The 15,130-nt window shown below is 47.5% G+C and overlaps 1 protein-coding gene across 1 annotated transcript in view; it reads right to left on the bottom strand.

Annotated features, from left to right (window-relative positions):
- TUBB6 (tubulin beta 6 class V) overlaps window positions 1-9,525 on the bottom strand; it is a 29,170-nt gene extending 19,645 nt beyond the window's left edge. The window contains exons 1-2 of the mRNA XM_075314566.1: window positions 9,389-9,525; window positions 3,753-3,861 (exon numbers count right to left, since the gene is read on the bottom strand). Coding sequence (XP_075170681.1) covers window positions 3,753-3,861; window positions 9,389-9,445 — 166 coding nt within the window. The 5' untranslated portion in view covers window positions 9,446-9,525. The remainder of the gene's footprint in view (window positions 1-3,752; window positions 3,862-9,388) is intronic.
- Between the last annotated feature and the right edge of the window lie 5,605 nt (window positions 9,526-15,130).

Genomic DNA, 15,130 nt, shown 5'->3' with positions numbered 1-15,130 from the left:
AGCAGCCGCATTCACGTCACTCCCACCTCATTGCCGGAGGACGCAGGAACGCTGTTCGTCGTTCCTGGGGTGTCACATGTAGAGATGTGTGCTGCCTCAGGAACAACGAACAACCTGCGTCCCAAACGAGCAACGATATTTTGAAAATGAACGACGTGTCAACGATCAGCGATTTGGTGAGTATTTCTGATCGTTAGCGGTCGTTCGTAGGTGTCACACGCAACGACATCGCTAACAAGGCCGGATGTGCGTCACAAATTCGTGACCCCAACGACATATCGTTAGATAAGGCCGCTTTCCACACAACGACGTAAGATATGAAAGTTGTTTGGTGGTCTTCAAACAATCTCAAATCTACCTATGACCGTATTACAGCTTGTAGGGCCAAAAAAAATTGAGAAACTATTTGGTCAGAATGTCATGGGCAGACTAAGAGGACAGCTAAAGTGTCTCTGCCTTGTGAAGACCCCACCAAACATCTCATCTCTCATCTTGCTAGACCAATGCATGGCTTCTATTGTCATCTACATTTTTTAGGGGTCTGTCTTTTCTTCAGGTGTCTGGACTATTTTTGATGATACAACTAAAACTATAGCCAATAGTCATCCCTTCTCATGCAAACCCTATACAGTATAGGCATCATATGTAAGTGTATGAGAGAATTGCATCTGATTACGTGTCTTATTGCTTTTAGGAAATTAGGATAAGGTGGGCAATAGATGTTGTGACCATCAGTGAAAGTGCAGTATGAGCTTGTCATACACAAGATAGATGGCATCCACCATCTGCTCACATAACTCTGTCTGCAGGGGTATAACTACATTAGGTGCTGGGGTTGCAATCAGACCAATGCCCTAGAGCCTAAGGGTACGTTCACACAGTGCATTTTTCGGGGCGTTTTTGTGCGTTTTTGGCCTCAAAACTGCATGATTTTGCTTCCCCAGCAAAGTCTGATTTTTCATTTTTGCTGTCCGCACACAACTTTTTTTTTAAGCTGCGTTCATGAGCTTAAAAAAAAAAATGGACATGTCAATTCTTTCCTGCGTTTTTCTGCATTTTCCCCCCATGCAATGCATTGGAAAAACGCAGAGATCAAAACCGCAGCAAAACACAGCCAAAAACGCACCAAATCATGGCAAAAACGCATGCGTTTTTTGCCGCGGGTGCGGTTTTGTGCAATTTTAGCGGCCAAAAACACACAAAAACGCAGCATCAAAAAAACGCAGCGTGTGCACATAGCCTAAGAGGTCCAAGAAGTCTATATGGCCTACAAGAAAAGACCAAGCCTTGTTAGAGCTTTTGCATTGGGACCCATGAGCTTCAAGTTACACCACTGCCTGTTTGTATACTGTATACCAGTCAGATTGAGGAATAGATTATTCTAAGACACCTTTGGCAGCAGATTGACTCAGGCACAATCCAAGTAAAGGCTGCTTTACACGCTGCGATATTGCTAACGAAAGATCGTCAGGGTCACGTCGTTCGTGACGCACATCCGGTACCGATATCAGCAAGGTGTAAAGTACCCTTAAGTGAAGTGCCTTCAGCATCCATTAATGATCAACTTGCTTTATTATGTCGTTGCAAATACAGACATAGCAGCAACGTTCAACCCCAAGTACAGCTCTGAGTCATTGTCAGCTTGAACAGCTTTGCTTTCTGTTTCTGTTTTTGGGCTAAAATAATAAAGCAAGTCGATCATTATTGGATACCGACACCACCTTTATTCACTTGGATTTTGCTTGAGAAAAGGAACCGTCCCACGTTTGGCGCTTGTGCATCGTTACAGTATTGAAGATTAATGCTGTCTGTCTCAACATCCATACAATTTGCCCACACAGGCACAGTAAAGGGGGCTTTACACGCTACGATATCGTTAATGTTTTGTCGTCGGGGTCAAGTTGTTAGTGACGCACATCCGGCGTCATTAACGATATCGCAGCGTGTGACACTGACCAGCGACCTTAAACGACCTAAAAAATGGTGAAAATCGTTCACCATGGAGAGGTCGTCCCAAACTCAAAAATCGGTAAGGGTTGTTTATCCAGGTGGTTCATCGCTCATGCGGCAGCACACAACGCTATGTGTGACACCGCAGGAGCGAGGAACATCTCCTTACCTGCCGCCGGCCACAATGCGGAAGGAAGGAGGTGGGCGGGATGTTACGTCCTGCTCATCTCCGCCCCTCCGCTTTGATTGGCCGGCCGCTTAGTGTAAAGCCCCCTTTAGGCACAATAAGGCTGCCCTATACACATTGACTGGAAAAAAGTTTTTAAAAAAATCATGGATTCTGCCAACACTAATGTAGTACATGGCTTAAAAAATTTGGACAGATTCATACAAAACTTATTAATTAAGGAGGCATCTCAGTATTTATACTTGTACATAGACCTTCCAATCACTAAAGATCTATTCCATTGGGTGGGAAATATATCTGATCACATGTCACATAATTAAGTGACATTCCGTCTGTTAGTAGCTGGCAGACTCTACATGTTTTCTGCCTGGAACATACTGTGTGTGGTCTCTTTCTATAGATCAGTGGTCCCCAACCTTTTCTTACCTTAAGTGCAACATTTAGCTTTGATTGAGGGTCACAAGCCACATCTAGAACCCCCCAAGTAGTGATATCAGGCTCCTTCCCTCCCTTCCCTTCATAGTAGTGATATCTAGAACCCACATTATAGGAAAAATGACAGCCAGATGTTCCACATAGAAAACACATCAAGGCAATATACCGTATTTTTTGGATTATACAACGAACTGGACTATAAAACGCACCCCAAATTTAGAGGAGAAAAAAATATTTTTTTAATGTACAAATGAGGTTCCATCTTATATGCCTTATGGTCTGTCTTATAATCTTATAAGCTAAATGTAGATTACCACAGGGTGGACCAGGGGAGCGGAGTCATAGGAAGCCGGTGGCGGCACGAGTGGGGCAATGCTGTGGGCCCTGTGCTGTGAGGAGGGGGTGTACTGGCAGCGCGAGGCAGGCACCATTAATCTGCCAGCGATGAACTTCAGGAAAATGGTGCCAGAAGCGGTACATGCACAGATTGAGATCTCGGTCTTACAAAATTTCAATCTGCGCATGCGCCGCCTCTGTCCACATTGTCCTGAAGTCCATTGCGTCCATCGCCGTGAGATTAATGGCCTTGGCCTGCGCCGCCAGTACACCCCCTGCTGCCAGAACCCGCAGCATCGCCCCACTCATGCCGCCATTGGCTTCCAATGACCCCACTCCACCGTCTCCAGTAAGCTACATTCGGCTGATAAGACGCACCCCCATTTTCCCTCTAATTTTTGGGTGGAAAAAGTGTGTTTTATAATTTGAAAAATACGGTACCTAGATTCAGGGGTTCCCACCCTACCTAACCAGTATTTTAATATCAAGTACTCCCAACACACTGTTGCATCAAGCACCCCCTCTGACTGTCAGTATCAACTTTATACCAAGGCCAGTATATGCACATCCACAGCGGCTCCTGTGAGGTCTACTCACAAAAGTCACAGTATAGAGACTTGCTCTTCATAGCCGTTTGCTAGAGCTGGTGCTAATGTACCAAGCTGGCAGAGAGTCCCAAGCCACACATCACGAAACCGTGAGCCACATGTGCCTACAGAGCCACAGGTTAGGGCCCCCTGCCATAGAGCATGAGGTCTAGTGGTAAATGGCCACGTCTGGTGCATGTAGAAGGTCACAAGGATCAGTACAGCCCACATCCCCAATCCTGACGATCCACACTCACAGGATGATTCATTGTAGTACACGTTAATCCTCTCAAGCTGTAGGGCTGAATCACCGACGTAGCTTCCTGCTGGATCGATGCCATGCTCGTCACTGATCACTTCCCAAAACTTGGAAGGAAGAACAATAAGAAAACAGAGAGAAAGGAAGAATCCAGGTTAGAGTAAGAACAAATAACATGTATACCAAACAATACAAGACAAGCATCCTTTCTTTAAACAATATCATAATGTCATGAACAAATACGAAAATGACATAAAGGATAAATTGGAGTAACCAGTGCTGTGTTTAGTTCCAGTTCCTTAAGATATAGAAATCAAACATTTCCTCCAATCCAGCCTTTTCCTTTGACAGTGACACCCCGACGTTTCCAGAAATAAGAGGAACTAAACAACCCTCCCTGATCACTAAAGAGAATCAAAAGGCGTATAGTTTAGGTGAAGTTTATCTGGTTATTATATTTCCTTTAATGCAAGTTTTTTTATTTTCCATATAATGAGCTACAAAAAAATCATGAAGTCTTGCAATATTCACTAAACATAATATTAGACTTATACTTACTATTCTGTACAGATCAGTTGTGATCTTATTATCACCATAGAATTTAAATACAAATAGTGATGAGAGACCATGCTCGGGTCTCGTAATGACTAGTGATAAGTGAGCACTACCATGCTCGGGTCTCGTAATGACTAGTGATGAGTGAGCACTACCATGCTCGGGTCTCGTAATGACTAGTGATGAGTGCGCACTACCATGCTCGGGTCCCGTAATGACTAGTGATGAGTGAGCACTACCATGCTCGGGTCTCGTAATGACTAGTGATGAGTGAGCACTACCATGCTCGGGTCTCGTAATGACTAGTGATGAGTGAGCACTACCATGCTCGGGTGCTCGTAATGACTAGTGATGAGTGAGCACTACCATGCTCTGGTCTCGTAATGACGAATGATGAGTGAGCATGTGATGCCCTGGACTAGCCAGGTAGTCACATACATACCAACATACACACCCCCACCCTAGGCAGTTACAACAGTCAGACAAAAACCCTTGTTGCCTCCCTCCAGGGCCTGATGTCCACACCAGGTGGGGCGGAGCCAGGCGGTTGGCCCCACCCACCGAGGAGTTCACAGGCCTGGAGGCGGGAAAAGTGTCAGTTCAGTCTTGGAGGTTAAAGTGAGAGGAGTAAACACTTGAGGTGTCTGGGTAGGAGCCCAGGCACTGACAGCAAGGTTGGCAGACGGTGGTGGCCGTCTGCAGGAGTTGGTGGAAATCCGCAGAGCCGTAAGGACCGGGGTCGGGCGTCGGGCCGCCGGTACCGGACCAGGGAATGGAGTAAAGCTAAGCACACAGGCAGGGCCATCGGACCCCGACCAGGCTTGGAGCCGCCGTCAATAGTCAAATCCGAGTGTGACAGGAACCCCAGGGGTTTCCTAACAACCAAGTCCCGATTGAAGGCAACCGTTCACCCAGAGAGGATATACAGCCACCGCCACAGGCTAGAGATCCAAGGGCCAGCGCCTGCGGGCAAAACGGGCTCCTACGGCACCTATACGCCGGGGAGCGGACTACCGGTGGGCAACCACAGGAGTCAGAACATTTCTAAAACGTGCAGGAAAAGACAGCCACCATCAGCTGTCCGGGGAGAGCACAACAACAACACTGCAGCCAGCTGCGGGACCCGTCCATCCGGCCGTTTTGGTTTACCAACGACTCTGTCAGTGATTGCGTGAGTACACCAGTGCCGTCCGACACCGCGCCGCGCAGTCCCTGCACCCCAGCAATCCGGCCTCCCCGTTACACCACCGGGCCCCGGGATCACCAACCCCCTACCCATGGAGGGGACAACATCCTAGCTGCACCCTACCATCTCTCCCGGGATCCCCGTTACCAGCAGCGTTGGTGCCATCATCACCACGTCCCGTGGGTGGCGTCACGAACAATCTCCCTAACCAAACCATCCCTTTTCACTCACGGGCGAGGAGCGCTGCTCGAGTCCCCGGGTCCGGTCCACCGCTCGAGCCACCGAGCAGCAGCAGCAGAAGCTCCGGACCCGAGCGTGGTGAGCGCGTCCCCACCGCCCACGACAAGCTCTACCATGCTCGGGTCTCGAAATGACTAGTGATGAGTGAGCACCATCATGCTCGGATGCTCGGTACTCAATTGTAACCTGCAGTTGGATGCTCGGATGGGCGCGACTCGAGTACCTGAGTATAATGGAAGTCAAAGTGTGATTGACATTTGACAACTACAGCACAATATTCAGAAAAACACTCATTACTGTTACATAAGTCAGTAGTACGGTATTGTCATTCATCATCACAAGTGAAGCTATAATATACCAGAGCCACATCACCTTCTATTGCTCAACTATAATCTAGGGAAAATAAGTGTCTAAAGGATATTACCAACAAGAACAGTAATGTAACCCATGATATAGTGACAGTTACTAAATGTAATTTGACTGGTCATTATTGGCAGTAGGACAGTTCTATAAATTATTTTCTATATAACTTGAAGTAGGGGTGGCCATATCATTGTATCCACACAAGGACCCAAAGGGGTTTACAGGCCACTTCTAACACCAAAGCTGCAAGAAACTTATGTCACAGACACATAATCGGGTGCATAATGGCTGCAAATGGCCCATATACTATTCTTGCACATGGTACCTCACTAGTGATGAGCGAGCACTACAATGCTTGGTTCTCGTAACTAGCAGTTGGATGCTCAGATGGACTCAACTCGTGGACTGAGTATAGTGGAAATCAATGGGGGACCTTTCTGGAAAATTGAGTCCCCCATTGACTTCCAGTATACTCGGTACACCAGTCAAGCCCATCTGAGCATCTGACTGCTCGTTACGAGTACCAAGCATGTGTTCTCTTATCACCAGACCTCTTATCTGTGTCTGCCTTTATAAGACAATATTAAATATTATAAGGCAGCATAAAATATGACGTAATATAATATTGTAGTATATAATAGCATATTATATGACAGTATATATTACATGGCAGCATAAAATATGACTATAATATCCCAGTCATCATGACACTATATAATATGACAGCATATACCACAGTACATAATATCATAGAATATAAAATGACTATGAAGCTTATAATCCAATTAACAAAACAATGTAACCAAACCTAAAACCCTGTTCCCATCCGGTATTTTAGGACTTGTCTTACTCATTATATGAATGTGATATCTAGCACCTCAACAAATGTGATGGCTGTGACATGGCAGATCGTGTGATGTGGGCGCACAGCAGCTGGCAGCATTCCTGGCATAACAGAGGCCCCAGGACACTCCCTGAGAGGGCAATTGTGGGGGCTTTTCAAAATTCCAAGAGGATGAGAGCCATTTGCCTGAAACATGCCCACTCCCCTGACACCTCCTGCGAGCTTCACCCGGAGGGCCACACAAGTAACCTGCGGTACATATCTCTAGGGGTTTTCATACATGTGAGTCACTGGTCAGTATAGTACACCGCAGCCCCCCCCGTATGACCCTAACTTCTGCTTTTCCTTATCTGGAATATGGAAAATCAAAGTTGATAATTGCCTCATCTATTTCTGGATTATCTGTACTATTCTAAATCTGATCAACTTCTAAAATAGAAAAGTAACATAAGGCAAATCCAGAAATGTCTGAAGTTTGGGTACTGCAGCAAGAATCACAGTGAATAGCCCCCTCCTTTATAAAGAAGTCCCCCCACAATTGGTGCATCTCCTAATGAAAGGGTAGGTGATAAGAGTCTGATTGCTGAGATCAGAACTGCGCCTCCTACCGATCACTAAAGGAAGTGTCCCATGTCCCCTAGTTAATGCAGGGTGGTGACGTATAGACAATCCTGCGCCATTCATTGTCTATAATACATTATCCTGCGCCATTCATTGTCTATAATACATTATCCTGTGCCATTCATTGTCTATAATACATTATCCTGCGCCATTCATTGTCTATAATACATTATCCTGCGCCATTCATTGTCTATAATACATTATCCGGCGCCATTCATTGTCTATAATACATTATCCTGCGCCATTCATTGTCTATAATACATTATCCTGCGCCATTCATTGTCTATAATACATTATCCTGTGCCATTCATTGTCTATAATACATTATCCTGCGCCATTCATTGTCTATAATACATTATCCTGCGCCATTCATTGTCTATAATACATTATCCGGCGCCATTCATTGTCTATAATACATTATCCTGCGCCATTCATTGTCTATAATACATTATCCTGCGCCATTCATTGTCTATAATACATTATCCGGCGCCATTCATTGTCTATAATACATTATCCTGCGCCATTCATTGTCTATAATACATTATCCTGCGCCATTCATTGTCTATAATACATTATCCTGCGCCATTCATTTTCTATAATACATTATCCTGCGCCATTCATTGTCTATAATACATTATCCTGTGACATTCATTGTCTATAATACACAATCCTGCGCCATTCACTGTATATAATACACAATTCTGCGCCATTCATTGTCTATAATACACAATCCTGCGCCATTCATTGTCTATAATACATTATCCTGCGCCATTCATTGTCTATAATACATTATCCTGCACCATTCATTGTCTATAATACATTATCCTGCGCCATTCATTGTCTATAATACATTATCCTGCGCCATTCATTGTCTATAATACATTATCCGGCGCCATTCATTGTCTATAATACATTATCCTGCACGATTCATTGTCTATGATACACTATCCTGCGCCATTCATTGTCTATGATACACTATCCTGCGCCATTCATTGTCTATGATACACTATCCTGCATCATTCATTGCCTATTTGACTGTCGGAGATACTTCAGCAAGTTATGCCATATTATTATATTCCATAAATATTTGATTCTGACTAACACCCTACTACTCCTAAGAATGGCGTCTACTTTCTCCAGGGTGTAGAAGAAAAGAAGGGACCACCCACATGTAGACATTCTTCATTATTCTCCATGGGAGATTTAGAAACATTCCCTGTTTCCACCTAGATACTGTTTTGAAACCAGGATCCACGTCTCATAGGACTAAAGGGGGTTACAACTGAGAAACAGAAGAAAACAAGTATGGATAAAATAAACCCCTTCTTCATATTACTAACCAAAGTTATGAAAAGTTGAGGATCACTACAGCTGCTCAGACAAACTCCGACCAAGACCCTGATTATAGCAGAAACGTTAGATGCTGAGTTACATTCTGACTACTACTCATACTCCCATCATCCACAGTGATTTATCTCATACAGACAGATAGGAATCCAGTGATTCACACAATCTGCTCCCAGTTAGGACACAGCTCATTCCTATCATGCTGGATCAGGGAAGGGAAACACATTTTAGGATGTACAATGGAGTTTGCACTGTCAGACACACCCAGAGCAGTGTAAAGTTCTCTATACATCAGAATGTGCGCCCTGTCATCGCTGCAGACAGTAGTGGGCGACTTGTCACTGATGGACGATATTAATCGAACAACCTTATCAGCATATAAGACTATTTTGTCAGTTTAGGACTTGTAACATCGAGTCTTTTACCTTCTGCTTGAACCCATCAGTGTCAGATGATCGATATGATAAGTAGTAGTTACCTTAGTCCCGATCTGGTTCCCACACTGACCGGCCTGGATGTGTACGATCTCCCTCATGGTCGGTGTCTGTACCGTTACTCTGCTGTGCTGTGGATAACTGATCCTCTGCCCGCAGCCTGCACACTGACACTGCCTGCAGACTGCCTACAGAGGGCTGGGTCTGACATCAGTGGCCCTGGAGAGTCAGAACAATGGGTGGGGACTTGGGCAGAGTCTCTTCCATAGAGGGAAATCAACTAATCCAACTTTGTCAGCTTTTCAGGGCAGAAACTGAGTTATTACATAGGAGCAGTACATGGGCTGCAAGTGCAGGAAGCAAAACTGTGTATGAGAGCAGATATCTAACAGGCAAGGGCTGTATGAGCTGAAGTGCTCACTAGTGATGAGAGAGCAGTGCGCTGCAGTCTCCTAATGACTAGTGATGGACGACCACTACCATGCTGGGGACTTGTAATGACTAGTGATGAGCGAGCACTACCATGCTGGGGACTTGTAATGACTAGTGATGAGCGAGCACTACCATGCTGGGGACTTGTAAAGACTAGTGATGAGCGAGCACTACCATGCTGGGGACTTGTAATGACTAGTGATGAGCGAGCACTACCATGCTGGGGACTTGTAAAGACTAGTGATGAGCGAGCACTACCATGCTGGGGACTTGCAATGACTAGTGATGAGCGAGCACTACCATGCTGGGGTCTTGTAATGACTAGTGATGAGCGAGCACTACCATGCTGGGGACTTGTAAAGACTAGTGATGAGCGAGCACTACCATGCTGGGGACTTGTAATGACTAGCGATAAGTGAGCACTACCATGCTGGGGTCTCGTAATGACTAGTGATGAGCGAGCACTACCATGCTGGGGACTTGTAAAGACTAGTGATGAGCGAGCACTACCATGCTGGGGACTTGTAAAGACTAGTGATGAGCGAGCACTACCATGCTGGGGACTTGTAATGACTAGTGATGAGCGAGCACTACCATGCTGGGGACTTGTAATGACTAGTGATGAGCGAGCACTACCATGCTGGGGACTTGTAAAGACTAGTGATGAGAGAGCAGTGCGCGGCAGTCTCCTAATGACTAGTGAAGAGCGAGCACTACCATGCTGGGGTTTCGTAATGACTAGTGATTAGTGAACACTACCATGCTGGGGTCTCGTAATGACTAGTGATGAGCGAGCACTACCATGCTGGGGTCTCGTAATGACTAGCGATAAGTGAGCACTACCATGCTGGGGTCTCGTAATGACTAGTGATGAGCGAGCACTACCATGCTGGGGTCTCATAATGACTAGTGATGAGCGAACACTACCATGCTGGGGACTTGTAATGACTAGTGATGAGCGAGCACTACCATGCTGGGGACTTGTAATGACTAGTGATGAGCGAGCACTATCATGCTGGGGTCTCATAATGACTAGTGATGAGCGAGCACTACCATGCTGGGGTCTCGTAATGACTAGTGATAAGTGAGCACTACCATGCTGGGGTCTCGTAATGACTAGTGATGAGCGAGCACTACCATGCTGGGGTCTCGTAATGACTAGTGATAAGTGAGTACCATGCTGGGGTCTCGTAATGACTAGTGATGAGCGAGCACTACCATGCTGGGGTCTCGTAATAACTAGTGATTAGTGAGCACTACCATGCTGGTGTGGCGCCCTGGACAAGCCAGGACGTCACAGGTACTACACCAACACACCCCACACCCCGGTCAGGCACACCTAAGTCAAACAAAAATCCTTGTTGCCTCCCTCCAGGGGCTGATGTTCACACCAGGGGGTGGGCCAGGCGGTTGGTCCCGCCCACCCAGGAGTTCACAGTCCTGGAGGCGGGAAAAGTAGAGCAGATTAGTTTGGAAGTGGAGAAGTGAGGTGGTAAAAGAGCAGTCTGAAGTTGGTCCGGGTGTGTGGCCCGGACGGAACAGCAAGGTTGGCGGACGGTGATGACCGTCTGCAGGAGAGGCCTATTGGAGCTAGCCGTAAGGACCGTGGACGGACAGTGGCCCGGCGGTACCGGACCGGTACGCAAAGAGAAGCCAGCACCAACCGGCAGGGCTTACGGACCCCGACAAGGCTAGGAGTCGCCGCTGAAATTGTCAAATCCGTTAGCGAAGGTAACCTCCGGGGTTTCCCAGCAGCCAAGTCCCGATAGAAGGCAACAGTCCAACCGTTAGAGGGAAACACAGTCACCGCCAAGACTACAGTTCCCAGGGCCAGAGCCTGTGGGCAAAAGGGGCTCCTTCAGCACATATCCAAGCTGGGGAGCGGGTTACCGGTGGGAACGCATTGGAGCCGTCTACGCTACACAGGTGCAGGGAAGGGCAGTCACCATCAACCTGCCGGGAGGAGAAACACCGCAGCCGTTTGTGGGACCCGTCCATCCAGCCGTTTGTTTTACCGGAGACTTTGTGTTCATGATTGGCTGAGTGAGTACCACCGTGCCGTGCGGCACAGCGCTGCCCCCACGACCCTGCACCTCACTAGGCCCCGTAACCCGCCTGCCATCCATTCCTACCCCATCACCGGGCCCCGGGACAACCAACCCCCTACCCAAGGAGGGGAGAACCAACATCCAAGCTGCTCCCTGTCATCGCTCCCGGGATCCCCGTCCAGAGCAGCGGTGGTGTCACCAATCTCACCACAACCGTGGGTGGCGTCACGGACAATAAATCCCCAAAACCAAACCCCTTTTCACTCACGGGCGAGGAACGCCGCTCGAGTCCCCGGGATCCGGCCCACCGCTCGAGCCACCACAGAGCAGCAGCAGCAGCCGGACCCGAGCAGTGGGAGAGCGCAGCGTCCCCTCCACCGCCCGCGACACTGGGATCCCGTAATGACTAGCGATAAGTGAGCACTACCATGCTTCGGTGCTGGGTACTGGTAATAATGAGCGATTGTGCTCGGCACTTCTTGGCACTTTTTCTGAAGTTGAGCCTGTCCATGTGTCTGATCTGCTCGACTCGAGTAATCAGTACTCAAGCATCATAGTGTTCACTCATCATTTCAAGTACCGAGCTCTGGTAACTGTACTGCTCACCCATCACTAGTAACGAGAAGTTGGATGCTCGGATGGGCATGACTCAAGCACCAGGTATACTGGAAGTCAATGGGGGAGCCAAGAATTTTCCGGAACATCTTCGGGGACCGAGCACCCAAGGATGGTAGTGCTCGCTCATCACGAGTGCATACTTTACCTATTACATAATCCTAAACTGGCCATCCGAGAGGCCACATGCACAAGTTGAGTATTTGGTGAGTTTTTTACCTCAGTATTTGTAAGTCAAAACCAAGATGAGAACAATGAGAGGGAAAGTATAATAGAAACACGGGCATCACTTCTGTATTTTTTTACCCACTCTTGGTTTTGGCTTATAAATGCTGAGGTAAAAAAATCACCAAGTACTCAATGTGTGCACGGGGCCTTATGTCCTGTAGCGTCCAGACTAGTGATGAGCGAGTACCAAAAAGCTCGGGTGCTCGAGGCTCGGGCCGAGCATCCCAAGATACTCGTGTACTCGGCCCGAGCACCGAGCCCAATGTTATCCTATGGGAGACCCGAGTATTTTTGTGAAATCACCCCCGGCAGCATGTAGAAACCAGAAAACTGTAAATTAAAAAAAAAAAAACGTGCGTGTGTGTGTAAGCGTGCATATATATATATATACACGCGGAGTGGAGTGCGGGAGGGGCTGTAGCCGAGCGGGGAAGTGTCGGGCTAAAGGCACGGTCACGCTGTGCGGGCTGGCCAATCACTGCAATTCCACAACAGGGCTGTGGCATTGCAGTGGTCTGCCAGCCAATCCCTGCATAAGGGATGGCTGTAAAAAGAGCGCCAACATGAAGACCACGAGTACAGCACGAGTATCGCGAGATTACTCGGTCCCCGCCGAGTAGCCCGAGTACATTGATACTCGTGCGAGTACCGAGTAGTAACAAGCATACTCGCTCATCATTAGTCCAGACATATTCATCTAGAATACAACATTATAGTGCCCACCATGTATACAGGTGATAACTGGAATATGCCTTTATATGTATGTTAGTAGTTCAAGGCACCAACAGGCCATATGATGAAATGTAGATAACTGTAAAGGCTGCTTGCCATTTCAATATACTTTGGACATGCCATAATGAAGTTTTGGTCAGTGGGGATCCACATGCTGTCACCCCCTCCCACCAGCTGAGTACCATCTCCCTTTGGTTTTGATCAGCTTTGTACATCTCCCCTGGGAGACGTGAGCAGAGATAGGTACAGGCTCATAGAAAGTGGATCAGTGGGACGTATTGTACTAGTGCACATTGGGGCCATCAGAGGATTTTATTCTGAGGGCACATCCTACAACTTTACAGCTATTAAAGGCCAACTTGATTTAATGTATATGAGGTTGTTAAACACAGACCCATTTATTTCAATTGAACTGCTACATACAGTTCTATGCAGTCTTGGTCACACCTGGGTGTCACAACCCCAACAAACAAACATTGATGACCTATCCTACGGAGCAGCTACCAATGTTAAAGTCCCAGACAACCACTTAATCAATCTGTAAACGTCTCAAAAATATTACAGACTCTAAGCAAATGATGTGCTGGACTTTTCTTGAACTCTTGAGCGCAGGTAGTGCTAGTTATCATGGAATAGATCAACGGGAGTATGGTAATTTTGTGACCAAGATTAAATAGAACTGTATGTATCACAGTTCAGTTCAAATTAATGGCTCTGTGTTTAACGGACCTGAATCTATCAAGCCTATCAAATTATTGCATATCTAGTGGATATACACTCTGAAGGAGAAGCTCTGGAAGAGCTTAGGTGTTAGTGTGGCGCCCCTGACCTGGTCAGGCACCACTGAGTACTGCACCCATGCTGGGGACAGTACAATACAGGTAATCCAGAAGGCTGACCGGGGGTGTGGAACACAGGCGCATAGTGATCAGGTCTCACACATGTACCCATGAGAGGACCCCTGGGGGTCCCAGGAGGGGGCAAAGCCTATACCTCCACTGGAATAGTGGAGGGGGCCAAAAGCCTCCATCTCCTCTCAAGGGGTGTGGTAAGAGAGTCTGGTTGCTAGGTGGCGTAGGCAAGAACAGGAGAGGAGGAGCAGTGAGTCAGTTAGAGCAGAGAACTCCATAGGGCTCAGTGAGGAGCAGACCTGTGGGGCTGTTGCTGTCTAACAGCGCCCGCGCAGTGGCTACTGACGGGGGAGAACGGTCAACTAGGAGTGCTACCTGAAAGCCAGCTTCAGCTAGAGAGAAAGCACGGAGTGGGAAGTAAGGAGACTGCTAGAGAGCACCAGGCCCAACCGGGCGGCAGATCCCGAAGCGAAGATAGATCCAGCTTTCTTCTGCTAAACCTGCCGGTGTGGGGCTCTCAAAGCCCACACCACAACACCACAAAAGCCGCAGCCACGTAACCGCAGTGAGGGCCCATAGGTCACAGGAGGCAAGCAGCTGGAGTGGCCTGGTCCGGGGAACAAGCAAACGGCAAACAAAAGGGGGAGAGAGGCTGCAGCATCTTCCCTGGGTGACCCCCGTAGGGACTCAAAGTCGGGGTCACCCCAAACCACCAAGGGCTAAGGAAGGCGAGTCAGTAGTCACCCTCATAAAGTCAGCCGGAAGGATACCTGGTTCCCATCTGGTTCATCCCAGCTACGCCCGGGCTACTCACCCTGCCATCAAATGTGAGTAAAGCCCTTGAAAGACAGTTCTGCCTGTGTGAGTCATTCTGCGACTT

Source organism: Anomaloglossus baeobatrachus, chromosome 6, assembly GCF_048569485.1.
Source record: "Anomaloglossus baeobatrachus isolate aAnoBae1 chromosome 6, aAnoBae1.hap1, whole genome shotgun sequence".
NCBI lineage: Eukaryota > Metazoa > Chordata > Amphibia > Anura > Aromobatidae > Anomaloglossus > Anomaloglossus baeobatrachus.
The sequence above is the reverse complement of the archived record's forward strand: the minus strand, read 5'-3'. Positions and strand labels throughout refer to the sequence as shown.